Consider the following 25,631-nt stretch of genomic DNA (forward strand, 5'->3'; position numbering starts at 1 on the left):
TATTTTTCATTTTTTTTGTGTTAGGTGATGATCCTGGAGCTCAAAGCCCTATAAAAAAATACTGGCAAGCCTCAGACTGCCCAAAATAATTTCCAATAATAGCTTTTCTATGTACCAGATTTGTTTTCCAGGATGTGTATGTGCCACAGCGTCATGAAACAGAAGGTAGTCATGTGGGAGCTAGACATCACAGTGTTTTGGCACTTCCTCCAGCTTGTTTGGTGGTCTACTATGCTGCTACATTGAGCCATGCAATGAGTAGCACCATAGTAGGCTACCGAGTGAGCTGGAGCACATGTCAAAACATTTCAATGCCCTGCTCTCACATGACCACTTGTGCATCATGATGTCACGAAACATAAACCTCCTGTTATATGAAACTGAAACTGCTTGTAGAAAAGCTACTACAGTAAATTAGTTAATGCACTCTGAGGCTTGGCAAAATTTTTTTATAAGGTTTCGAGCTTCAGGACCTATATTTAACAAAAAAAGAAAGAAGTAATAAATGGTATGTCAGTACTCCTTTAAGAGCTACCAATACTGTACATCTATTAAACTTCTTAAAATCTGTAAAAAAAATAGGCACCCAGGGAAAAGGTATGCATGCATTCATCTGGCTTCATGCGTGCCCAGGAATTCCGCCTGTGAGACCCTTGGGTTCCTTAGGATCTAGGCTGGGAACTGCAGTGCTAGAAATACAATTTCAAGATCCTACAAATAAATATTTGCACAATTTTTGCTAAAGAATACCTTTTTGAGTTAGGGAAATTTCTGAATACGTTTTTCTTTCCCCCCTCCCCTAGAAAATGAGTTGTGCATGGTTGATAGGGTGCATCGTGCTTGGAATATTTCCCCTTTTGCCTGTGATTGGCAAACAGCACAATTATACATTGGTGTGAGTATGACACTGGCTTCTTTTTATTTCACTTGGCATGCTTTCTTTTTTAATTATATGCTTGTTTTCAACTACTATTTTATTGTGAATTATAACTGGAGCAAAGTTGCTTTGCTGATGTAAATCCCATAACAAAACTATTACAATGCCAACAGACAATGTGCCAAGGAAATCGTAGAGGAAAAAGTTACTTTTTAGTTGCAATTATAGAATGAGTTATCTGACAGGGTTAAATTTGCAAGAAGCTTCATATTCTTAAGAAGTAAAAAAAACATCTTTTTGCTGTTCTTTTCCACTTTATATATATAAAATGTGTGTGTGCATACTTGCTCTTGTTCATTATAAATTTTACTATTTGAATAGAAATAGACTTTCCATTTCTGTGCTTTATTGTCTTTTGGCTTCGTATGGTTGTTACTAAAAATCAAGCCCCTTGGTTCCTTCAATAGGGTTTGCTGTTAGGCTGCTGGGTAGATAGAAAATAGCAACCAGAACAAAAATAACGTTAACTAGTAGGACAATGAAGAGAGACAACAGCTGTTCTCAAGGTCACTTGGTTTTCATGATTCTTCTCGCTTATTCCAAAATCCTTGTGTCCTTAGTTTAACAAAAGTTAATGAGCTGGTATGCTGTGTATTGCCATCAAGGACTTGTTTGTACTTGCTGGTTCATCAAAATGTTGTTAATCTGAATTTGTCTTTAAAGTTGGCACTGTGCTTGTTGTGAATATTTCTGATGCTAAGGCTAAATGCAAAGATATTTTGTTAATATTCCAATACATACTGTCACAGGCAGATTTTAAAAATTGTCTTGAATCCCTTGTTCATGCATCATTCTCTGCTGCTTTGTGCTGTCTTGAAATGTGTGACCTTGTTTGTTATTGCCATTGTAGTTTCTTCAGTGATAGACATCGAGACTGTGTGGAAGTTTTGTGTATTGTGGTGCCCTGTTTCTTTGAAAAGCGCATGGTGTTTCATAACTGTCTTTTATTTGTCCAGACACTGTTACCAAGGCAACTTTTTTTTCGCAATGACACATTAACTGCACTTTTGTTCTCAGGACACTTTCCGGCTGGGTCTGCATAATTATATTTTCATATTGTGCCAGAAGGTACGTATTCTTGTTCTAACATGTTTGCTTCCATTAAACTTTCGCCCATCAAATTTATTCTTTTTTTTCAATCAAGGTATCCGTTTCCTTAGTCATTTTTCCCCAGTTATTTGTGTAATTTTCATTAATAATGAGTCATGTAGAGTTCATTTTACAAGCAGTACACTTTAATGGATGTGGAAATTACTATTAGGATACTATTAAAAATGAGCGATGCACTAAATTTTGCTTTGCAACGGTATAGCAAAGGTATTGTGCTAGAATAATATACCCTGAGTTATGAGTTGACCCAAACAAGGTAGGTATGCGTCATAGATTTAGCTTGGGCACTACTCAATGTTCAGTATCCCTTCACAATACAGGTACACTATGGAAAGATATTGAACAGTGTTTTAATGGCAACTTAGAAATTGTCCTGAAGATTACTGAATTAGTGTGGGTTTTTCTTTTTTTTTTTCTTCCTTTCCTAATCAACAACTTTTGCAGGTGATATTATTTTCGCTACTTTAATAGCTTGTGCAGAAACAAGAAAATAAATGTGGAGTTTATTTAAGTGAAGGTGGGCTTCATCTAAATTGGAAGAACTCTCACCACTGCACACTAAGAAAAATTTTCTCTCATAAGCTGCAAGTAGCCAACACACGTTTCTCTAAGCGACTCATAGATATAATCAAAGATGTGCTGGTTGTTAAAGTGATGCAGATTTCACAAGCTGAGTGTACTGCTTTTCCTGCCACACCTTCTCTGACACCTTTCAGCCATTTCTGAGTTTCCACACATTGGTAGCCCTAAGCATCAGGAACTTCCAAGATTTTTCATTTGGTGCATTATGGGGCATATATAGCTATGAAACTATTGTACAAGATTTATAAATACTCTTGCCTTAAAGTTCATAAGGCAACCTTGCACTGCTGATGTCTTGAAGCTCTGCTACACTTGCTGTGTGCTTCTTTCAGGCCAGAATTGGGATTGATTAGAAATAGCAGACAAATACCAAAAGAACCACAGAGGTCTGTTATTTTGACTGCAGTGCAGGTGAGTTAAGAGCATAACTCCTTGCTTCTGTGTACTTATATCGTTTGATTATTATTGTGCTGCATCTGCCAACATTCATCCGTAAGTCTTTAAAAACGCCACTTTAGACATCGTTATAAGAAGAAGAGCAAATTATGGTAAGTGGTAGACATGATATGTTAGTGATACATTAGTGTGTCTTGGATCAGTTTTGCCCTTTGTGTCGTAGTTGGGAAGGTGCAGTAAAATCTCCCTACAGTGAATATTTCTGCATTTTTCCATGGCAAAAATACATGTACCACAAGCTAGGCACTTCCTTGTAGTTATTGCGCCATGGCAAAATTAACCCTTTCAGGCACTAGGTACACAATTGTGTATGCTAAGATAGTCCATAAACAGCAAAAGCATTGATGAAAGTAATTGTATTTAAACTATGTCACATACACATTGAAGCACTTCTGATTCAAATCGTGCTCCAAATTTGAATGACGAGCAAAATTTTTGTAAAACGAGTGGAAAACTACACTGTTGTGTATTTTTACTCAGTGTGGGTATGTTGTTGTATGTAGCGGGTTGACTTGTTTCGTTGTTTTTCGCAATATGCGGCACCAGCCATAATATTCAAGTGGCTGGATAGGTGCTTTTCAAGCCTGCTAGACATGAAATATGATTTCTTATATCTGATGTTTCTATAGAGGGTCATCGCATGGAGTCTACATTCTGTAGACTTCACAGAACTCGCTAAAGTATGTCGGGCAGATCTGGCATTCCCCGAACTCAGAGGTAGAGGTCAGACGCGCAAGCCTAACATATGACTCGTTTTAGGAGGAGGAACTGGCATATGCGAACCCACTTAAGTACTGCCAATGTCCGATGTTCTGCCTGTGAAAACCTCCCGGCGTTGCCGGAAAAACTGGCAGATGCGCCGGCTGGACGAGTGTTCGTTGAGACACCAGCGTGCAGTGGCCTAGGTTGTCTAGGGAAAACAGGGGGAAGGCGGGAGACGGAAATTCAAGATGATGAGCAAAACGAGAACAAGGTGAAAGCGGGAACCAACCTTTCGACAAGTGGACTTGTCTTTTTCAAGGCGACATATGCTTTCCTCGGCCCAGTATACATAGGTAGGGTTCTTCCAAAGGGGACAGGGGGTAAGGTGGGTGGGTGCAGCAATGAGCGAACGTGTTAACGGCGAGGGTGTAGAATTGAGAATAAAGGAGTGCTGCGCACAAGGCCGGTGACATGGCCAACTGTCAGTCGCAAGTCAACGACCGTGTATCAGGCGGCGTGTCAACGGCGTGCGCAGCACCCCTCTATTACCTACTTTGCTGGTGGTCGTGGGCTATCCTATCTCTGAAAGAGATAATAGAAGAAGCGGCCGAAACCGGTGGTCATGAAAAAATATATATATATAAAAACATACTGAAATCAAATAAATAAATAAAAGAAATAAAAGTAAAAACAAGGAAAGGAAGGCAAAGAAAAAGAAAAAAAAGCACACTAAGCAACCAAACTAAGTGTTGCTGCCTATAGCTTGAAATTTAGCATAGCGAATAGATTCTAAAGTACCCTTTGAAACATTAGAATTTATTCACTATGCTAAATTGGAAGCTATAGGCAACAACGCTTAGTTTGGTTGCTTAGTGTCCCCCCTTTTATATCTTTCTTTTTCTTTTCTTTCTTTTATCTCTTTTTTTTCCTTTTTTTCTTCGTGTTTCTTTCCTTTTTTTTAACTTTTATTTATTTATTTACTTCACTTCAGTATTAATATATATATCATCATCATCAACCTGTTTTATGTTCACTGCAGCACGGAGGCCTCTCCCTGCAATCTCCAATTACGCCTGTCCTGCACCAACCGATTCCAACTAGTGCCCGCGAATTCCACAATTTCATCGCTCCACCTAGTCTTTTGTCGTCCTCGATTGCGTTTTCCTTCTCTTGGTACCCATTATTTAACCCTAATGGTCCAACGGTTATCTAACCGGCGCATTAGATGATCTGCCCAGCTCCATTTTTTTCCTCTTGGTGTCAATTAGAATATCGTCTATACCCGTTTGCTCTCTGATCCAAACCACTCTCTTTCTGTCTCTTAACGTTATGCCTAGCAATCTTCGTTCCATCGCTCTTTGCTCGATTCTTAACTTGTTCTCAAGCTTCTTTGTCAGTCTCCAAGTCTCTGCCCCATATGTCAGCACTGGTAAAATGCACTGATTGTACACCTTCCTTTTCACTGATAATGGTAAGCTTCCAGTCAGGAGCTGGCAATGTCTGCCGTATGCGATCCAACCCATTTTTATTCTTCTGTGAATTTCCTTCTCATGATCAGGGTTCCCTGTGATTAATTGAACTAGGTAAACATACTCCTTCACAGACTCTAGAGTCCGTCTGTCAATCCGGAACTCTTGTTCCTTTGCCCGGCTATTTATCATTATCTTTGTCTTCTGCATATTAATCTTCCAACCCCACTCTTACACTCTCTCTGTTAAGGTCCTCAATCATTTGTTGTAATTCGTCTGCATTGTTGCCGAGTAGAACAATGTCATCGACAAACGAAAGGTTGCTGAGATATTTGCCGTTGATCTTTACTCCTAAGCATGCAGTGAATAACATTGGAGAGATTGTGTCTCCCTGTCTGACCCCTTTCTCTATAGGAATCTTCCTGCTTTTCTTGTGTAGAATTAAGGTAGCTGTAGAACCTCTGTAGATATTTTCCAAGGTATTTACGTAAGCATTTTGTGCTCTTTGGTTACGTAATGCCTCTATGGCTGCTGGCATCTCTACTGAATCAAATGCCTTTTCATAATCTATGAAAGCCATATAGAGAGGCTTATTGTACTCTGCGGATTTCTCGATAACCTGATTGATGACATGAATGTGATCCACTGTAGAGTATCGCTTCCCGATGCCAGCCTGTTCCCTTGTTTGACTAAAGTCCAGTGTTGCCCTTATTTTATTGGGGATGATTTTAGTAAGTATTTTATATAATACTGGGAGTAAGCTAATGGGCCTATAATTTTTAAATTATATATATATATATATATATATACATATATATATATATATATATAATATGTATGTATGTATTTTTTTCACAAGAACCGGTTTCTGCTGCTCCTTCTATTATCTCTTTCAGAGACAGGATATCCCACGTCACCAGCAAAGCAGGTAATAGAAGGGTGCTGTGCACACCGTGTCACCGGCCTTGTGTACAGCACTCCTTTATTCTCTGGTGTACACCCTCACCATTAACACACTTCACTCGTTGCCGCACCCACCCACCTTATGCCCTCTCCCCTTTGGAAGAACCCTACCTATGCATACTGTGCCGAGGAAAGCATATGTCGCCTTGAAAAAGACAAGTCCACTTGTCGAAACGTTGGCTCCCACTTTCACCTTGTCCTCGTTTTGCTCATCGTCTAGGTTGCCTAGGTTATAGTTGACCGTCGCCAAATCCGGCGGCCCTATGTTGTGATGATGTGGCAAGGAACACTCTGAATCTCGACAACTGCTCCGATGACAGGGCTCAGAGCACCTCAGAGTGCTCAAAAGATGGAGGAACTCGCGAGGGCAGTCTAGAGCGCTCTAAAACGGCCAGCCAAAGATGACAGTTTATTCTGCAGCTGTATGCTTCTTATGATTCTGCTGATGTAAGAAATGTGGTGAAAGTAAATTTTCAATCAACTGAATTAATTGGTACCTGAAGGGGTTAATGTTTTCTATAATCATGCTGTGGTTAATAATTGGCCAAATTTTCTGACATTGTGACAAGTTGTCTACAACAAAGGATTTTGGGCTTTTGTTCAATCTACAGCCACACTTATTGGCGGCAACTGGATCACTGACTGTAACTGATACATGATTAGTTGTAGCAACCATTACTAGTGTTTATTCCGGGTGGCATTCTTCCTTGAGCATTCATCAGGGGGTGGGTGACCTGTATGATGTGGGCAAGCTGTGAAATAATTTTGAGATTAGTCCTCAGGACAGGCATATAACAAAGTGTTTCTTTTAAAAAGTTCATATGGGAAGGAGGGGATGTTAGCATTGACTGCACCAAATAAGAAATTGTATCCAACATCATCAAAATTGAATCTTCATGACAGTCTCGAACATTGCATGCAATTAGCAGAGCCACCCTACTAGAGCTTCAAGTGTGCCGGTAATGTGCAAGATCAATAAAAAATCTTAAATGATGTTAGCTCAAATTCTCAATAGGTAGTTCATATTCACTCAGTTTTGTGTCGTCAGCATCATTATCGTCATGTTTATTTTGTCTCCACTGCAGGATGATGGTTTCCCCAGTGATCTCAAATTACCCTTGTCTTGCATCAGCTGGTCCCATCCTATGTCTGCACCCTTCCTTATATTGTCATAATTGTCTTCCTTCTTCAATTGCATTTTTCTTCCCTTGGCATCACATCTGTTACTCTTATAGATCACTGGTTGTCTGCTCTGCATATTTCATAACCTGCCCAACTCCATTTCTTCCTCGTAATGTCAACTAAAATATTGGCTATACCCATTTGCTCTCTGACCCATGCTGCCATGTTCCTGTCTGTTAGCTAAACCGATCATATTCTGTTCCATCGTTTATAGCGCAGTCCTTAGCTTCTCTAACTTCCTTGTTATCCTCAAAGTTTCAGCCTCATTGGTTACTACTGGTATAATGCAGTGATTGTACATCTTTCTTTTCGATAGTAACAATAAGCTGCCCATCATAAATTGGGAGCAGCTGCCATTGCTTAACTTTGACAGTCAAGTTCTGCGATAATTTGTTTTAAGTCATCCCCAGCATTGCTCAACAGGACGAGGTCACCTGAAAAACATTTTGTGTGAGTGGTTCCAAACGTAGTTCAATCTAAAATGTTTACATTTCTTTGTACTGCCATGCAGTCATCATATCTTGCATTATGTACAGGTACAAGCTTTGAGACCTCTTTGTTAAACTGCCTGATAGCATATGGCTGCTGTAGTGGCAGTGCAGTAGCAATGCTATTTCACTAGGTCTTGTTTACTGGGTACTGTTGTGAGCAGTATGAGCGGGAACATACGAACGCATGGCAAACAGCCTCGAAACTGAGTTAGAGTGATACGTGGATGGCGCTATAAAGAAACAGAGGGGAAAAGGGGGTGCTCTTCTGCTAAATGTGTTGGCATTCCCACCGTGCCTGTATTAGTTGAAAATGGCAGCTTACGGCATTTCATTGGCTGCCGATAGCTGATAAGACAGTTACGTGCACAGTGACTTACAGCGAGTCACTTTTTTTTTTCAGTCATGCTATTTTTTTTTAAAGCACAGCTCTTAGGTGCCTGTTCCTGCATTTAGCGTAAGGTGCTTTCATGTATACCCCCATAGTACCTCGTGTATATCTTATGGAGCGCATCGAGTCATGTGTTCCAGTCAGACGGACAGATTTCCCAGGGAAGTAGTTCTCGAATGCTTACTCTTCAAAACAGGGTTGCTATTGGCCATGCTTCAGTGTACAAAGTTATCAGTATCCGCAATATTGACATGTGTACTTATCTTTATTGGGCGACCACATTTCGCCGCCTGACAAATGTTATCGCACAGCGCGGGACGCGCCTGCATGTATCCAAAGTTTCTGGAAAGTTATCGATGCTTCTATCCACTGTCTGTTGTCACCGAACCTTGTGTTATCTGATTTCATCGCCTGACGCGAATGGTGTAGAACTTTGTGGAAGGCACGCGGGTCTCAACGATTAGTCTGGAACATTCGACGACTGCTGTATAAAAGCCGACGCGCTTGACCCGCTTATCAGATTTTCGACGATCGCCGACCGTGTTCGCCGCTATCGTTGTGCTATCAGTGTAGCCTGTTTTTGTGGGCACAGGTTCGCCCAATAAAAGTTAGTTTTGTCTGTCACAGTATTGCTACTGTGTTCTTCAACGTCACCACCACGTGACATCTGGTGGAGGTACTTTTCGTTCATGTACCGGATGCCCCCGACAAACCGTGATCCAAGCCCGGACCGCAAAGAGAACACCAACGTAGTCCCAGAGCATCGAGCAAGCCGCTGTCTTCAACAGCTGCCCCCGGAGCACGGACTTCTACCTGAGAAGACCAAGAAGATTGTGGCCAACGCAACCCCAATGGCAGCCCCAGCGTCCCCCATCGTGCTGCAGCAGCCCAGGGAACCTCCGACGTTCCGCAGTTCAACATTCGAGGACCCGGAAACCTGGCTCGAGACGTATGAGAAGGTCGCTGCATTTATCAACTGGAACAGCAACGACAAACTGCGGCATGTCTTCTTCGCATTGCAAGACGCTGCCAGGACGTGGTTCGAGAATCGAGAAGCCACCTTAACGATGTGGGACCTGTTCTGAAGCGGCTTCTTGCAAACATTTACAAGCGTGGTGCGAAAAGAGCGAGCCCAAGCTCTACTAGAAACCAGAGCGCAGCTGCCAAATGAGACGATCGCGATCTTCACAGAGGAGATGGCCCGTCTTTTCCGGCACGCCGACCCGGAGATGTCGGAGGAGAAAAAAGTCCGCTTCCTGATGCGGGGCGTCAAGCAAGAACTTTTCGCCAGACTTATTCGTAACCCACCGAAGACTGTGGCTGAGTTTTCTGCAGAGGCATTGATGATCGAGAAAACTCTGGAGATGCGCACTCAGCAATATAACCGCCACGGGCTCACGCCGCAGTACACCATCCAAGGACTGGGTTCGGACGACCTTCAAGAGACCATCAGGGCCATTGTGCGCGATGAACTGTGCAAGGTCTTGCCTTCGTCGCAGCCTCAAGTCACTGACATTTGTCAGGCGCAGATCACTGACATCGTGAAAGATGAGGTTCAGCGATCGCTGGGAGTTCCGGAGGTGCAACCTCAATTACCGCATCCCCAGCCAGAAGCGATGACCTACGCCGCCGTCGCACGCCGTCAAGGTCCCCTTCCGCGACCGCGCCAGGGCCCTGTAACGCCGCAATTCCGTCGTCCGCCGCCGCCGCCGCCAGCACGGCCACATGTCGCCCAGCGCATCTACGCGAGGAAGACGGACATTTGGCGCTCCCCCGACCACCGCCCGCTCTGCTATCACTGCGGAGAAGCCGGCCATGTGTACCACCGATGCCCATACCGCGACTTGGGACTGAGAGGGTTCGCCGTCAACACGCCGCGTCCACAGCTTGGGGAGTGCCCACGTGACATCGCCGATTGCCTAGCCGCCACTCAGTGCAACTCTCGACGACCATCCCGTTCGCCATCACCAGGCCTACCTGTCGCCGCAGCGCCGTCCATACACTGGCCAAGCCTGGGGCTGGTCAGCGAGCCCATATCCGGAAAACTAAATGCAGCAACCGATGGAGGCGCGGTTTCTGTTCGCCGAACTGAAGAAGATCCTCCGCCGCCGACGAAGACGCCGAAGAAACTACCTCGACGACATAATGACACGCTGCCGTCCCGACAAAGTTCGAAAGCAAAGAATATGGCGACGAAAGACAACCTGACGACGTCCCATACCAGCCACAGGTCAATGCGACACAGCCGTGATCCGACGCCGAGACCTAACTGTAACGCAAGACAAAGAACCACCGACCTCGACGTGCTTCTCGACGGCCACGCACTCACTGCCTTAGTCGACACAGGGGCCGATTACTCCGTCATGAGTGGACACATCGCCGCCCAGTTGAAGAAGGTTAAGACTGCATGGGAAGGCCCTCAAATTCGGATTGCTGGAGGACACCTGATTACGCCAACTGGAATCTGCACGGCAAGAATTACCGTTCATGACCGGACTTACCCTGCCACCTTCGTTATCCTCCAACAATGTTCACGCGACGTCATTCTCGGCATGAACTTCCTAAACCAACACGGCACAGTCATCGACCTGAAGTCGAAGTCGATAACCCTGTCTGAAGATCAAGCGATACCGCCGGAGAGCTCTCGTAGTCACCATGCCTTAAGCGTGCTCGAAAGTCAAGTCAGCATCCTGCCTCGCTCCAGCATTGTCATTTTCGTCGGCACCAAAACACCTGCTGACGTAGAAGGCGTCATCGAGGGTGACCAACGTCTACTGCTAGACCGAGAAATTTGCGTCGCAAGAGGTATCACTCGACTCCACGGAGCGAAAACGGAAGTGATGCTAACCAACTTCAGCCAAGAGTCCAAGCACATCAGCAAGGGCACGACAATCGCGTACATCGAGGAAATTGTGGAAACGAGCAATGCCTTTGTCCTCTCAGATTCTGCCGCATCTACCCTGCCGACCATAGTCCCCGAACCAGACTTCGACGTAAATCCAAATCTCCTCATGAGCAAGCAGCAAAAGCTCAGAAGTCTTCTCCGACGATACAAGGACTGCTTTTCGACTTCGTCGAAGATTCGACAAACACCAGTTGCAAAGCATTGCATAATAACCAAAGAGTGCACTCAACCATTCCGGCAGAACCCTTACCGAGTTTCGACGCGAGAACGTGAAGCTATTAGGCAACAAGTCGACGAAATTCTCCGCGACAATGTCATCCAGCCGTTGAAAAGCCCGTGGGCATCTCCTGTTGTCCTGGTGAAGAAAAAGGACGGAACCGTACGTTTCTGCGTCGATTATCGTCGTTTGAACAAGATTACGAAGAAGGACGTATACCCGCTTCCACGAATAGACGACGCATTGGATCGGCTCTGCAACGCTAAATACTTCTCGTCGATGGACCTCAAGTCTGGCTATTGTCAAATAGAAGTCGACGAAAGAGATCGCGGAAAGACCGCCTTCATCACCCTAGACGGCCTCTATGAGTTCAAGGTTATGCCATTCGGACTGTGCTCAGCGCCTGCAACGTTGCAGCGTGTCATGGACACGGTTTTAGCAGGATTGAAGTGGCAGACCTGTCTCGTATACTTGGATGACGACGTCGTCTTCGCCGGAAATTTCGACGATCACCTTTGGTGGCTTGCAACAGTACTAGAGGCCATCAAATCATCAGGGCTCACTCTGAAGCCAGAAAAGTGCCGCTTCGTTTACGACGAGCTTCTGTTCCTAGGCCACGTCATCAGCAAATCTGAAGTACGCCCCGACCCACAGAAACAGCTGCCATCGCAAAGTTCCCGCAGCCCATCGACAAGAAGGCAGTGCGTAGATTCCTTGGCATGTGTGCCTACTACAGGTGCTTTGTCAAGGACTTTTCACGCATCGCTGAGCCACTAATGTATCTAACCAAATCTGATGTGAAGTTCAAATGGTAAACGGCACAGGCCGACGCATTTAAAGAACTAAAACGACGCATGCAGTCACCGCTGGTACTTGCACATTTTGGCGAAGACGCCGATACCGAAATCCACACTGACGCCAGTAGCCTAGGCCTCGCTGCCATCCTAGTCCAGAAGAAAGACGGACATGAACGGGTGATATCTTATGCTAGCCGGTCACTGTCAAAAGCGGAAGGCAATTATTCTACGACTGAAAAGGAATGCCTCGCCATCATTTGGGCTACAGCAAAATTCCGCCCTTACCTATATGGCAGGCCATTCAAAGTTGTCAGCGACCATCACGCGTTGTGTTGGCTAGCTAACTTAAAGGACCCTTCAGGACGGCTGGCGAGGTGGAGCCTAAGACTGCAAGAATATGACGTCACTGTAATCTACAAGTCCGGACGAAAACACTCAGACGCCGACTGCCTATCACGTGCCCCCATCGATCCCCCGCCGGAAGACGACGAGGATGACGACGCCTTCCTCGGAATAATAAGCGCAGAAGACTTCACTAAACAGCAACGAGCAGACCCGGAGACTCGTCGAGTATTTGGAAGGGAACACCGACGTAGTACCTAGGGCATTTAAGCGCGGATTGCCTTCGTTCACATGACAAAACAACCTGCTCGTAAAGAAGAACTTCTCACCAGTCCGCGCCAGCTACCTTCTTGTTGTTCCGTCAGCGCTGCGTTCAGAAGTACTACTGTACGCCCTACATGACGATCCAACCGCTGGGCACCTCGGATTCTCCCGAATGCTGTCGAGGATACGGGAAAGGTATTACTGGCCGCGTCTGACCGCTGATGTCACTCGTTACGTCAAGACATGCCGAGACTGTCAGCGATGTAAGACACCACCGACAAGGCCAGCAGGATTACTACAGCCGATCAAACCTCCTTGCCGACCATTTCAGCAGATCGGGATGGATTTGTTGGGACCGTTTCCGGCGTCAACATCCGGAAATAAGTGGATCGTCATGGCGACGGACTATCTCACCCGCTTTGCTGAAACTAAAGCTCTACCGAAAGGCAGCGCAGCCGAAGTGGCGAAATTTTTCGTCAAGAACATTCTGCTGCGACATGGTGCCCCAGAAGTCCTTATCACCGACAGAGGAACAGTGTTTACAGCAGAGCTCACGCAAGCCATTCTGCAGTACAACCATACAAGCCACAGGAGGACAGCTGCCTATCACCCGCGGACGAATGGTCTCGCGGAGCGCCTGAACAAGACTCTCGCCGACATGCTAGCAATGTACATCGACGTCGAGCACAAGACGTGGGACGCGGTCCTGCCGTACGTAACCTTTGCTTACAACACGGCGGTGCAAGAAACAACACAGATCACGCCGTTTAAGCTGGTTTACGGCAGGAACCCGACGACGACGCTCGATGCCATGCTGCCGCATGTCACCGACGAAGAGAATCTTGACGTCGCGACCTTTCTCCAGCGCACCGAAGAAGCCCAACAACTCGCCCGCCTACGGATCAAGAACCAGCAGCGTACCGACAGCCGACACTACAACCTCCGACGACGCTTCGTCGAGTACCAGCCCGGTGACCGTGTTTGGGTTTGGACCCCTATACGCCGACGAGGACTGAGCGAGAAGCTTTTGCGTCACTATTTCAGACCGTACAAGATCATCCGACGTACTGGTGCACTGGACTATGAGGTCGTGCCAGACGGCATTTCGCTATCACAGCGGCGTCGCTCACAACCTGAAATAGTCCATGTTGTGCGACTCAAGCCGTACTACCAGCGTTAAGGAACTTTGGGACTTCACGTAACTGACCTTTGGACTTTGTTTCTTTTCATTGTTTTGTTACTTATGTTTAATAAGTGGCCTTTTGTGTTTCGCTCTCTTATATTTGTAGCATCGGGACGAGGCTTTTAAGAGGGGGGTATTGACACGTGTACTTATCTTTATCGGGCGACCACGTTTCGCCGCCTGACAAACGTTATCGCACAGCGTGGGACGCGCCTGCATGTATCCGAAGTTTCTGGAAAGTTATCTATGCTTCTATCCGCTGTCTGTTGTCGCCGAACCTTGTGTTATCTGATTTCATCGCCTGACGCGAAAGGTGTAGAACTTTGTGGAAGGCACGCGGGTCTCGACGATTAGTCTGGAACATTGAACGACTGCTGTATAAAAGCTGACGCGCATGGCCCGCTGATCAGATTTTCGACGATCACCGACCGTGTTCGCCGCTATCGTTGTGCTATAAGTGTAGCCTGTTTTTGTGGGCATAGGTTCGCCCAATAAAAGTTAGTTTTGTCTTTCACAGTATTGCTACTGTGTTCTTCAACGTCACCACCACATGACAATATCAAACAGCTTTATCAATGTGCACATCCGATGCAAAGAGATGCATGGTGAGAATGCCAACAGTTATTAGAACAGCATCCTTCTTTCTATCTGACATCTGCTATCTGCTATCTGACATGCGCTCCTGTGTTCCCACTCATATTACTCTCGGTAGTACCCAAATAATGTAATAAGCGACAACGTTCAATATTACCAGTTCTTTCAAGAAGCAATATTGAACCCTGTAAAGTAGACTCTTTTTCTCTTTCAGATTGTGTTAATTTGGGTGGCCATTGCGATTGTGAGAAGCACTGCAGACAGCATTGAGCGCAAAGAGGGACTCCCATTATTCAACCAAATACTGTCATGGCTTCTGCTGAGTATGTGAATGGTTTTACAGCCATGTGGGTATATGTTATGTAAAAAGCAGTTGTATTGATAAACAAGTTGTAGAAACCATATGGATGGCATCATGCACATGACTGTGCATGCCTAACTGCTGCTTCTGATTTTTAAGACAAAAATTCCGAGTGCAGTTCTATGGATATTAAGGACAGGCTGAGTGACCTAGAATAGGCATCCGAGGCATCATGTGAGGCCTGTGGCAGTGTGCTGTAGCTCGTTGTGTTCTTAAGTGTTCGACGTATTTAAGTGGTGTATGCTTTGATGGGACTTATTATTGCAGCTAAAACATTTTATCTTGTGCTGGCAGTCTCAATCAAGTTTTGAATAGAAACAAAGTTCTCTATGCAGATGCCGCAAGCTCTATATTGTCACCACTCATATTAATATGAGTAATAAGCAGTCATTATTCATTGTATATTGCCAGATCTGCCACTTAACTGAGATTGGCTTACAGACCTATTAGATATTAGACACATTTCAGTTAGTTAATTAGAACAGCATTCCAATGAAAACAGCATCACACGAAGGAAGAATCCATACAGGACAAAGGCATTGTACTCACAACTCAAAAGTTAAAAGCAGAAGTGCAATGGGTGCATGTACAACATATGAAACTGCGAACACACAGCCCATTACTCTGTGTGCAGACTAGAATTTTCTAGCTTGTATATTTGCAGCATGCTGGGGTATCCTTTGTGTGTTGCCATCTTCATTACACTTGTGGTATAATGAATATTAACCACTTGGCCAAGTTTATGCCTTGTTCCAATTTGTTGTGGGTTACCTTGCTAACCAAGTTAGCGTATTGTTTCATGTATGTTGCCCTTCACATAAAAAAAGAAAAGCCATGATATCCTAAGCACCATTTGCAGCTGTCAGTTGCATGCATACAATGACAGTGCTACCCCCTTAGGCACGCTACAGATAAACAAAATGTGCTAGTAGTACTCTCTTTGTAGAAATTACTGGTAGTATGGTAGGTGGTAGGATTACCGCTAGCTTGGTAGTATTGCTGGCTTGGCACAAGAAAGGCAGGACACTCAGGCAGTCAGGGTCCTGCAGCCTTCATTTATTCATACCGCCAGCTTCTAACATGTATTATTTCACTTGCCTTTTTCTTGTGTATTCCATTACTGTTAGTTCAGATGTTTTAATTTTTATGTGTTTGAGCTGTATGCCCTTAGTGTGCATTGTTCCCCCATACACAGTGTCTCTCGAGGCCTGCAAGGTATTTTTAAATAAATAAACAAATAAATCTACACTGGTGCCGGTTACTACATTCATACTAGCAATTTGCTTGGTTGCAGTACGATGCATATCTAAAAATCCTTAGTGATCTGTGATACAATGACTTCCATAGATCAATCGTCAGGAACCATAGTAAAGAATGAGCTTGCAGCATTATGGGGAACCAACGGCTAGGCTTTTTACAGCAGCCACCACCAAAAGTAGGCGCTTTCTCTCTTCTGCACTACCAGGTTAGGCCATCAATAAAATTTATCCGCTCGCAACACAGTTGAGTACCTTGTTCTCACAGTGCATAGTCCAGAATTTGCACCGACTTTCTAAAAATGTCTCCACCTTTCTGTTTGGTGCTCCCCCAAAAAAAGAAAAACAAGAAATGTGCTATGGGAGCAACAACTGCTTCTGGTGCGAGTTGATAATTCATACTGTATGAGGATGTGGTAAAAGCGACGGACTGTTAGTAAGGCACACATAGAGATGCTTAAAGATGATAGTGGAACTAGTAATTAAAGTTTATTGCATTTCATGTGTTCATGTAAGTAGGTATATCATGAAGAAGTTCACTATCTTGTTGCTGATTTTGGGAAATATAAATTATTTGGGCGACAAAATAGATTGTGCAGTGATAGACATTGGACCTTCCTTCATTGGTTATGGGTTTTGCCTTGATAATCTCTCACGGGAATTTACCTTTGTGGGAGCCGATTATGATGCACTTTGAAAAGAGTGCGACATATCTACAGTCATGGCAATGTGCTGTCTCTGTAACACATAATGCTTTATAGCATTTCGTCTGTTTATCTGCATTGTTGTTACTACATGAAGAAATATGCTTCTCAAACTTAGCAGTAACCTAGAGAGCATCGCATAGTTTTGCGATGATGAACAGTTGCTAACTGTGCTCCCGTATTTATAGTAAAAATTCAGCTTGTAGAGCAGTGCTTCTTCTCTCACTACTCCATGTTGTCCCAAGTTTCTTTGTACACTGATTATGTTGGGTAGGTATCAGTAGAAATCACTGTTCTTGTTTGCCAATATTAAACTACTCTCCTCACTTCTGCTTGCCTATCTTGCAGTTTTTTCCCCAGTATTGTGCCTCTTCTCAACCACAAGTCTCTTGAACCGGCTGCAAAACCTAACTTTGTCATTGCTGGTTCCATTTCTTCTGATGTGCATCTTGTATCCTTTTTTTTTTTTTTTTTTTTTTTATAGAGCATTGAGGCTGGTGCCTAGTGCATTCAGGAAAGGTTATGCAAATGAGCGAGCTGGCTTATACAGTAGGCTCCTCCTAACATGAACTTGTTAAAGTTGAATTTTTCAGGTATGAAGAAGTGTGAAAATGTTATTGGTTTCCCATATTCCAAATGGAAAAAATATCCACTTAACATGAAACACTAATTTGGTTAAGCTGAACTGCTGATGTCTGCTATCTGGTGCAGCAAGAGACCTGGATCAGCACTCTTGGAGGAGATGACTCTGATAGCTAAACGACTTTCTGTGGACATAAACAATTACACCAGTGTCAAAGATGATGTGGAAGCTTCTAGAACTGATACCATAGAAACAATAATTGAGGAGGTCCTTGAGGTGCCTGTGCAGGCTGGTAATTATGGTGATGACAGAGCCCAAGAGCCACAAGAACCTCCCGCATCCATACGTAGTGCAGTAATAATACCCTAAATACTTCAGTGCATTTCCTCATCACGACAGCTCTGAAGAAAGTTGAGCAAGCTTGGTGAAATGTTAGCTTTTGTGACATTGCACAGATTTTCACTGCATGAGCAAGCAACGATTCTTCCAATAGTTTGAGTAACAATCTATAAAACAATACCTTCTATCAAATCCAAGAAATGTCTGTTTTTATGTCTGTCCTTTTGTATTATATTGTCGATATAAGGTTGTTGCAACTCGAGGTAGCGTTTAGGCCAGGAATCCTAAAGGCACAGGGATGAGTACTTCCAGAGTAGGAGCGAAAGAAAAGGGGTTTTTGTTACATTATTTACACTGGCTCCAGATATGTAAGCCCACTCCATGAGGGCCACTTCAAATGTCTGAGCTCACTGCATGTTTGAGCACACATGAGGACACGTCAGGACACACGTCTGCAGATGTCGGGACACACTACTGCACCAAAGGTGTCCGCCTTTAAAACAGTTCATTTCCCTAGCTGACTAGACAGCGAAATCTGATGACTATGTCTCGGCCAATCACAATTGTCGAATCGTTTGCGAAATCCCTCCCATGACGTTGCACCGTTCCGCCGGACTCGGCTTCCAACGTTGCACGATCTCCCCCGCATTTGAGGCAACCACATGGCAATCTGGGAATCTTGACGTCGACACCGTTCCCAAGGAAAACGGCCCCTTGCATCAATTAGTGGGCTCTGCATGACAGTCGGCTTGCAGCGACCTGGGAAGCCTGGCCTTCACGGTGGTTACCGCGTCTACAGAATTCGGTGGTCATTCTCACCTTGAAGGGAGCTTCTTTGTTGACCCGTCAACAGTTAGTGGCAGGTCTGCATTGACATCTGAGCGGGCACTGATGGAGGAGGCTGCCTCATGGGAAGCACCTAAGGAATGCCCTTTTCCATTTTGAGACATAACAGGGTGCACCAGTGATATATTTCGAATTTCGTGAATCACTGTTAAGACAAACAGATTTTGGCAGTCCCTTTGAATTCGTCCTAATGGAAGTCTAGTGTACATTAATCAGTTCATTTTAAAGTGGCAACACTTTTGTTCTTGTCACCTTGTCATTTACTTGGTTTCTTACTGCGAACAGTAGTTATGAGGCTAGGAAATGGGCCATGCATGTTTGTTCACGCATTTGTTTCTTCATTTGTCCCGCTTTGGTTCAGGCATGCGGAATGTGACATAAAAAATAATTTATATAAATCAAGCTGGGATCAAAACAGTGATCATGCAGCTTCAAGCCAATCATCATAATCACTACATCACGGCAGCTTTGCGCAAGTGAACAGATAACAGTTGCATTGGATGCTGACAGATGCTAATAATTTTCCATCAGACTCATCTCGTGCTCTGCATCATAGAATTGATTGAGATGCAATGCATGAAATGTTGGTGCATGTGCGTTGTGGTGTGATCTTCCTTTGCTCCACTTTCATTTGTATACATCCTTTCTGCTCATGGTTTCTGCAGTATTTGCTGTGTAATGAAGCAAATATGCGAAAGAAATGTGTGAAGAAATGTGCTACCTCAAAAGGGCTCTAACTGGGTGTGTTTTGAATGTGCTGCTTGCCATTGGATGATACTGCAGATAATGCACTTCTGCTTCTGCTTACAAGCCGTATGCTTCTTCAGATTGTGGGGGAGCCTCTTGGCATTGTCTAGGAGTTCGTCTAGTAGCTTCTTCGAATTCTTCAGGTGGCACCGAGTATCTGAGTACTGGGGTGTTCTTTTCAAGGTCACGTGGAATTCTCTAAACATATTAAGTAGTTGGGGTGCTCATAGTTGCCATTCACAGTAATTTAGAAGAGAATCAGAATCATAGTCTGAAGATATGTTTTTTTCATGTACCTATGAGAAAATAGCTTTTATAGTTGTCTCATGCTGCACATTACATGGGAAAGAAAACAAACAAAGAAACGACATGGAGGTACAAAAGTGAGAATTACGAACTGTTTTATTGACTCTGAATGGGAACCAACTAGCTCTGTTTCTTCCATTGCTCAATGCGAATGTAGCTTATGCCTCATGGCTGAGCTGGGCAGTATTTGTAGAAAGCACTTATCAGACTCCCCAACTTATACCTATTCAATTAAATATGCTGTTGCTGCAACTTTGTCACTACCCTTCAATTTCTTGATCCAGCTATTGTCATCCAATTTGATGCTTTTGCCAGTGTCAGCCAATTGAAGGCTATTGTTGATTTCACGTATATGTAATGTTGATGATGCAGCATTCTTGCACTGTAATCATGCTTGTGTTTGCTTATGTGTTCTTGTATATGCTTTAAATGGCTGTTCTTGTAAAAACTTCGTGCTTTATTTTGTTAGTATATATTTTCATTGAATTCATTACGCAACTATAGACCTTGATTTTACAACAGCTACGAAAGCCTGTTCCTTATGGCGTTATGCTTTGTGATGTTCCTCTGGATCTCTATTGAACATCAGCTTTCAGGTTCTACACTGAGGGTACGTATATTGACAACAAATCACTCATAATTAAAAGTATTTATTTGGGAACAAAAAATTTATTTACCTCCTTGCTCTCATTCTTGCAGCTACAAGACATGACTTTTGAGTCTCAAGATGCTTTGTCACAAACAAAGGCTGTGACATATCACATACGAATTGATGATATCAGAAAGGCCTACTTCTTTGTATCCTTTTGTGTAGCCGAGTAGAATGTCTTGCTTCTGTTACTTTGATTTGATTGCTTTGATACTTGTAACCCCTGTTAACAAACTGAACTATCATCCAGATTTTCTTTATGCTTGTTGCATTCTATGGCACTGGAAACATCGCCAGTCTTAACAGGTGAGTTCCTAATCAGCTTGACAATAGCAGGGTTTTAGGATCAGTGGCAGTTGTATAGCATAAAATGTGAAGACATGGTTCCATATAAGCTCATGTATGAGTTGTGTGAGTATCAAGGTGCCTTCCTGCATGTGTTCACAGCTATTTCAAGCTAGGTTTCCAGGAACCACCAAGCAGGTGGGGTAAACATGGCTAGCGCACCATAGCTATTTGCATTGAGCTTGGCAAATGGGTGTCAACGCATGCGAGCTGAGGATCATACGCGGAAGCACCTTGATCTGCACAGGTAATGTGATATAGGGCATATGATGCTCCTAGATTTGTGGAAAGCTTCTGTGGCTGTACACCAAGACAAAAAATAAAAAGAAACAAATAGCTGAATCTTAAAGGGAGCGTGTAAAAGTGCATCATACATTATTAAATGGGATTGAGGCGCTGTTATTGATGGTACTAACTTTTGACCATCTGAACCAGCTTTATTGCCACTGTTCAATAGCTCAGCCTGTAGAACACTCCAGAACATGAAAGCTTGCTGAAATTCCTGTGCTCTGCTTTTAATTTTAAAACAGGAAAGCAAGTTGTTTTGAAATTTCCTCATTTCCCGCAGAGAAGGTCTCCTTTGCGTGTGGTGGAAAAAATGGGTATAAATAGTCATATGTCCATACCTTTTTGAGACGACTAGTAATACCGTATATACTGACTGCACTCATGTAAGAGTCATACCTGCAACTTGGCAGCCCAAAATTGGAAGAAAAAAAAACAAGTGGAAAAAAAAATTTGAAGGCACCGACCGGACAACTGAAGAGAGTGTCGCTGCAGCTTGTGTGCATTCTCTTGGATTCTGATTATGTAGCTTTCGCTGTCTTCGGACATAATTGCAAAAAGCTTTGATGTTACAGCTATATCTAACACCACAGAGGGCACTGAGGATAAGTGTAATTATGAGTGTGCTGCCAAGACAAACCTCCAGTCACAGCGACAGCAGTGATGACTACACGAGCACCAGCTTTGTGGTGTGCACGCTTGAACTCATAAATGCAGTATGGATGCAAAAGCGTTCACTCTTTTTGCACAAAGGAATCACTGGTATTATGCACAGCCAGAAAAATTGGACCAAGATGGCCCACCCTCATGTAAAGGCCGCACCTCGTCAAGATTAAAAAAAAAAAAAAGTGCAGCTCTTAAGCTCTTACAGAAGTATATACAATATCTTCCTGTGTTATTATAGAGCTGTCCTCTTGTATTATAAGTGCTTTTGCACTCTAGATTGAGTACTCATTGCCATGATCCCAAGGTTAAAACTGAAAGCTGGCTTTGAATTTGCATCAAAGGAGGTTTGCACACTTAAGGAAATCAATAATTGGCTGAATGGAGCCTATAGAAGTCACGGACAAGAATCAACACTTTATTGGACACCTAACTGGAGAAAGGAGCAGCACAGTTGGTAGGTTGCAGATGCACTCAGCATAATAAACAACAAGGCTCATGTTACCACCTGCAGGAGGCCATCTGCAAGTAGGGAGAATTAAGAAGCACTCATTTTATCCAGCTTTATTATTAAAATGTAAACCCACATGTAGTTTCATTGTTCACAAAATTGCCGTGTGACTGGCCGCTCGAGCCACTTTGCTCATGGGTTTCTTTCACGCTCGGAAAAACACTTTTATGTAGCATGTATTGAGGAACAGAAAGCTGTATCGAGAGTTCTTTATGTTGCTCTAAAATTTTCTCATTGACACTTTTCATCTAAATATTATATTTGAGAACCTGATTAATTAATTAAGACTAATTCTCTAATTAGGTGTAATGAAAAAATAGTTTAAGTATCCCCAAGCGACGGCATACAATATTACGTTTGTTCTGTCCAGCTACGTGGCACTCGCGTATTTTTAAACTCTGGCTGAAGTTAGCCGGGACACCGTGTATATGAGTTACTACTCAAGCATGGGTGTGAGAAATATGAGAGGGAACACCGAATTCGCTTTTAAGCAAGGATTACTTGTGATGTGTGGATTTAAACTTGACCATGTAACATGCAACAAGTAATTGTCAAACCTTTATTCTTATTGGGCACTATTATGTGATGCATGTTTGTTTAGCCACTAGGACATCTTGAAAGTAATTTGGTCATCGAGAGGGTACATGAATGAAGTTACTGCAGCTTTTAGGTAAATAATAAGCCAAAAGGCATAACCCTGAAGTTCTCCAAACTGCATTTGCTATATGAGCTCATCAGTGTACTATGTTATACCCCTGACAGACGGGCAAAACTAAAGACCTTTCCAGTAATCCCCTTTTGCTACTCTGAAGGACCCTTTGCAGAAAGGAGTTGCGCCGATGACACACGGCACCGCACTGAACTTCTTTAGGTATTTCCTCAGATGAACGCCGCAAGAAAAATAGCGCTGGCTGTTAAAGCCACAAGAGAGAAAACATTCTTAAAAAGCTGCGTATTTAATTACACTTAGCTGCTGTAGAACCTAAAGATATTTTTTTTTTTTCATTGTTGATGGCTAATAATGCTTATAGTCGTTTATTTTATTCGCGTTTTTGCATTGTTAGCAGCCATTTAACTTGGTCCAGCAACTATGTGCAGCCGGTGTTTTGCTGTGCGTGCTGTTTATTCTGGTGATGCCCACGTTTCTGTCGTCCTTTTTCACGTCTTTGTCATCCCTTCCTTTGTGCGCGCAGGCGTAACGCGTTTTATTCAATATATTATTCCAACAACTGTGGTTTCTTCTGGGTATTTCCTGCGGGCGCTGATTGTGCAGTCTCCATCTCGCGACGTGAACACACCACATGCGCGCAGCAAACGACGACGACACTGCCGGTATTCAACATGGCGGCACTAGCGACGTTATGCGAGCGTTTAAGAGTATAGCTAGAGGAAATCTTCACTATTCGACAAATTGTATTACCGCTAACAATTCAAAAATTTTCGCAAGGTAAAAAAAATACCTATGGGCACCGTAGTTGTGTGGCAGGTTTCCTTCTATTGACGAGTTGTGCACGCTGTGTGCGAGAGCAACTCCTTTTCCGCTCTAAAAGTAGTTGCGCGATCTCCTTTCCCGAAAAGGAACTTTGCCGTAAAGGAGATACTTCTGTGTCGTGTGTGACTGCACTTGAACGCCTTTCCGGTAAATGTCCCCTTACCTAAAGGACTTTAGAGTGCCCATGTGTCAGGGGTATTATATGCTTTGAATGCTGTAGTAATTTTGTTGACTGGTGGCCTCATGTAGAAGAAACTTAAGTCTATAATTGGTAAATGTTTCTTATTGTGTTGTTCATTATAAAGTCATGGTCTGTGGAAGCATTGCATTTTTATCTACCTTTGTAGTGGTTGTAAACAGTTTGCCGATATGTCATAATGGAGGCAGAAAACCAGTGATATTTTTAATTGAGTTTGAGTGCACCATACAGTTAAATTTTCAACCGGAGATTTTTCTCATAGAAGTTACTTAAATTAATTTCTTTTGATGCACATATTTATATGCAATGAACAGGACATGAACAGTATGTGCCTTTTATGTAGGTGCCTTTTATGTAGGTGCCTTTTATGTAGGTGCTCTTTGTTAATATTCATGTCAAAGTTATCTCCTTTGCTGTGTGTGCAGGTGTGTTTAGTATATAACTTAAAATACAGCCTTATTGCATCTTAGCCATGGCATAGTTTCAGATACAGAATGCACCTTTATTGCTGCTTTTACATAGATTTCTTTTGTTACAGCTTTTCCATCTCAAGCTTCTACTGTTTCATGACAGTATTTCGACCATTCACAATGGCTGCCATCTTGCTCATCAAGGTTCTATGAATTTTCTTTCTCAGAAGCAGTATCATTGTAGTGCTATTAGTTTTTTTTTTTTTTATATATATATAGGTACTGTGTGTTTTCAAAACTTCTGCAAGGTATACAAAACAACTTAGCAAAATCTCACTAATAACAAATCACCACAATTTCTCAATATAGCCATTACGCCAAGTATGGCCATGGTCTTGGCCACAATATTGTACCAAGGTTGCAGTGTTTCAAACAGGGAGGCCAAGGCACCATTGCTACAGCCCACCCAACCACTGAGTGACTGCTCCTTGGTGAAAAGCAAATAGTTTCCCACCAATTCTTTGGATGACTGCTTCTTTGGGCGTGCTTCTTGGCGGCACTGTCATTCACATTTCTTGGTGGCACCGTCATGCACAGAAGGAGGTGGATAGCCATTGTACGAAGGTTACCTAAATTACAGGCTACCCATGACGCTCCATCTAATTTTTGGTCATAGTTCATGCATGCCACATCACTAATGTAGCTGCCATGTGCCATTTTGTTTGCTGGCAAGCCAAAGCACTGTGATTTTATTAATGTAAACTGAGCACCAAACACACCAAGCTGTAACTTTGGATATTTGACTCTGATTGCCACAAGAATGTCATTTCATATCAACTATCTATTTCCTGCTATCATTACGTTGCCATTTTCATACACTAGGGGCAGAAAACCTGAAATTGCTCTGCCCTAGACAGCCACGTTTGACTGCCTTGAAATCCTGTTGTAGTCCTTTCTGATTAGTCTCCTGAGGGAATAGTGAGCCAATGAAGGGAAATGTGTCATTTCTTTGGCCATGATCTTATTTCTTGAACAATTCTTTAATATGTTTTTTTCCCCTCTGTACAGGTTTTGATCCCATTACTTATAGTGAGCTGTGCATTTCGGGCCCTTCTACAGTCAATTAAGGTATCGAACACGGCTCTCTTCCTTCTAGTCGTCGTCTTGTCAGACTTCACAGCATTGGTAAGCACTGTCAGTACGCTCTCACTTCTTTGCAAACAACATAGTATGTCCGTGTTTTCAATGAAAGGCTGTTGGTAGCAAATATTTTAAGCTTTCTAGTTTGGTTTTTATCACTGCATGCTTTGTTGCCAAGTGAACATTTGTTGCCTTGGGGTGATAGCATAAGGC

The 25,631-nt window shown here is 43.4% G+C and overlaps 1 protein-coding gene across 1 annotated transcript in view; it reads left to right on the top strand.

Annotated features, from left to right (window-relative positions):
• The window catches only part of LOC126545975 (GPI ethanolamine phosphate transferase 1-like), an 83,964-nt gene that overhangs the window by 52,957 nt on the left and 5,376 nt on the right, over positions 1-25,631 (top strand). Inside the window, exons 15-24 of the mRNA XM_050194025.3 lie at positions 804-895; positions 1,955-2,005; positions 2,962-3,040; positions 14,797-14,905; positions 17,252-17,354; positions 20,247-20,334; positions 20,424-20,522; positions 20,624-20,679; positions 24,407-24,482; positions 25,347-25,463. Of these exons, the coding sequence (XP_050049982.2) occupies positions 804-895; positions 1,955-2,005; positions 2,962-3,040; positions 14,797-14,905; positions 17,252-17,354; positions 20,247-20,334; positions 20,424-20,522; positions 20,624-20,679; positions 24,407-24,482; positions 25,347-25,463 (870 nt within the window). The remainder of the gene's footprint in view (positions 1-803; positions 896-1,954; positions 2,006-2,961; positions 3,041-14,796; positions 14,906-17,251; positions 17,355-20,246; positions 20,335-20,423; positions 20,523-20,623; positions 20,680-24,406; positions 24,483-25,346; positions 25,464-25,631) is intronic.

This window comes from Dermacentor andersoni, chromosome 1 (genome assembly GCF_023375885.2).
Source record: "Dermacentor andersoni chromosome 1, qqDerAnde1_hic_scaffold, whole genome shotgun sequence".
NCBI lineage: Eukaryota > Metazoa > Arthropoda > Arachnida > Ixodida > Ixodidae > Dermacentor > Dermacentor andersoni.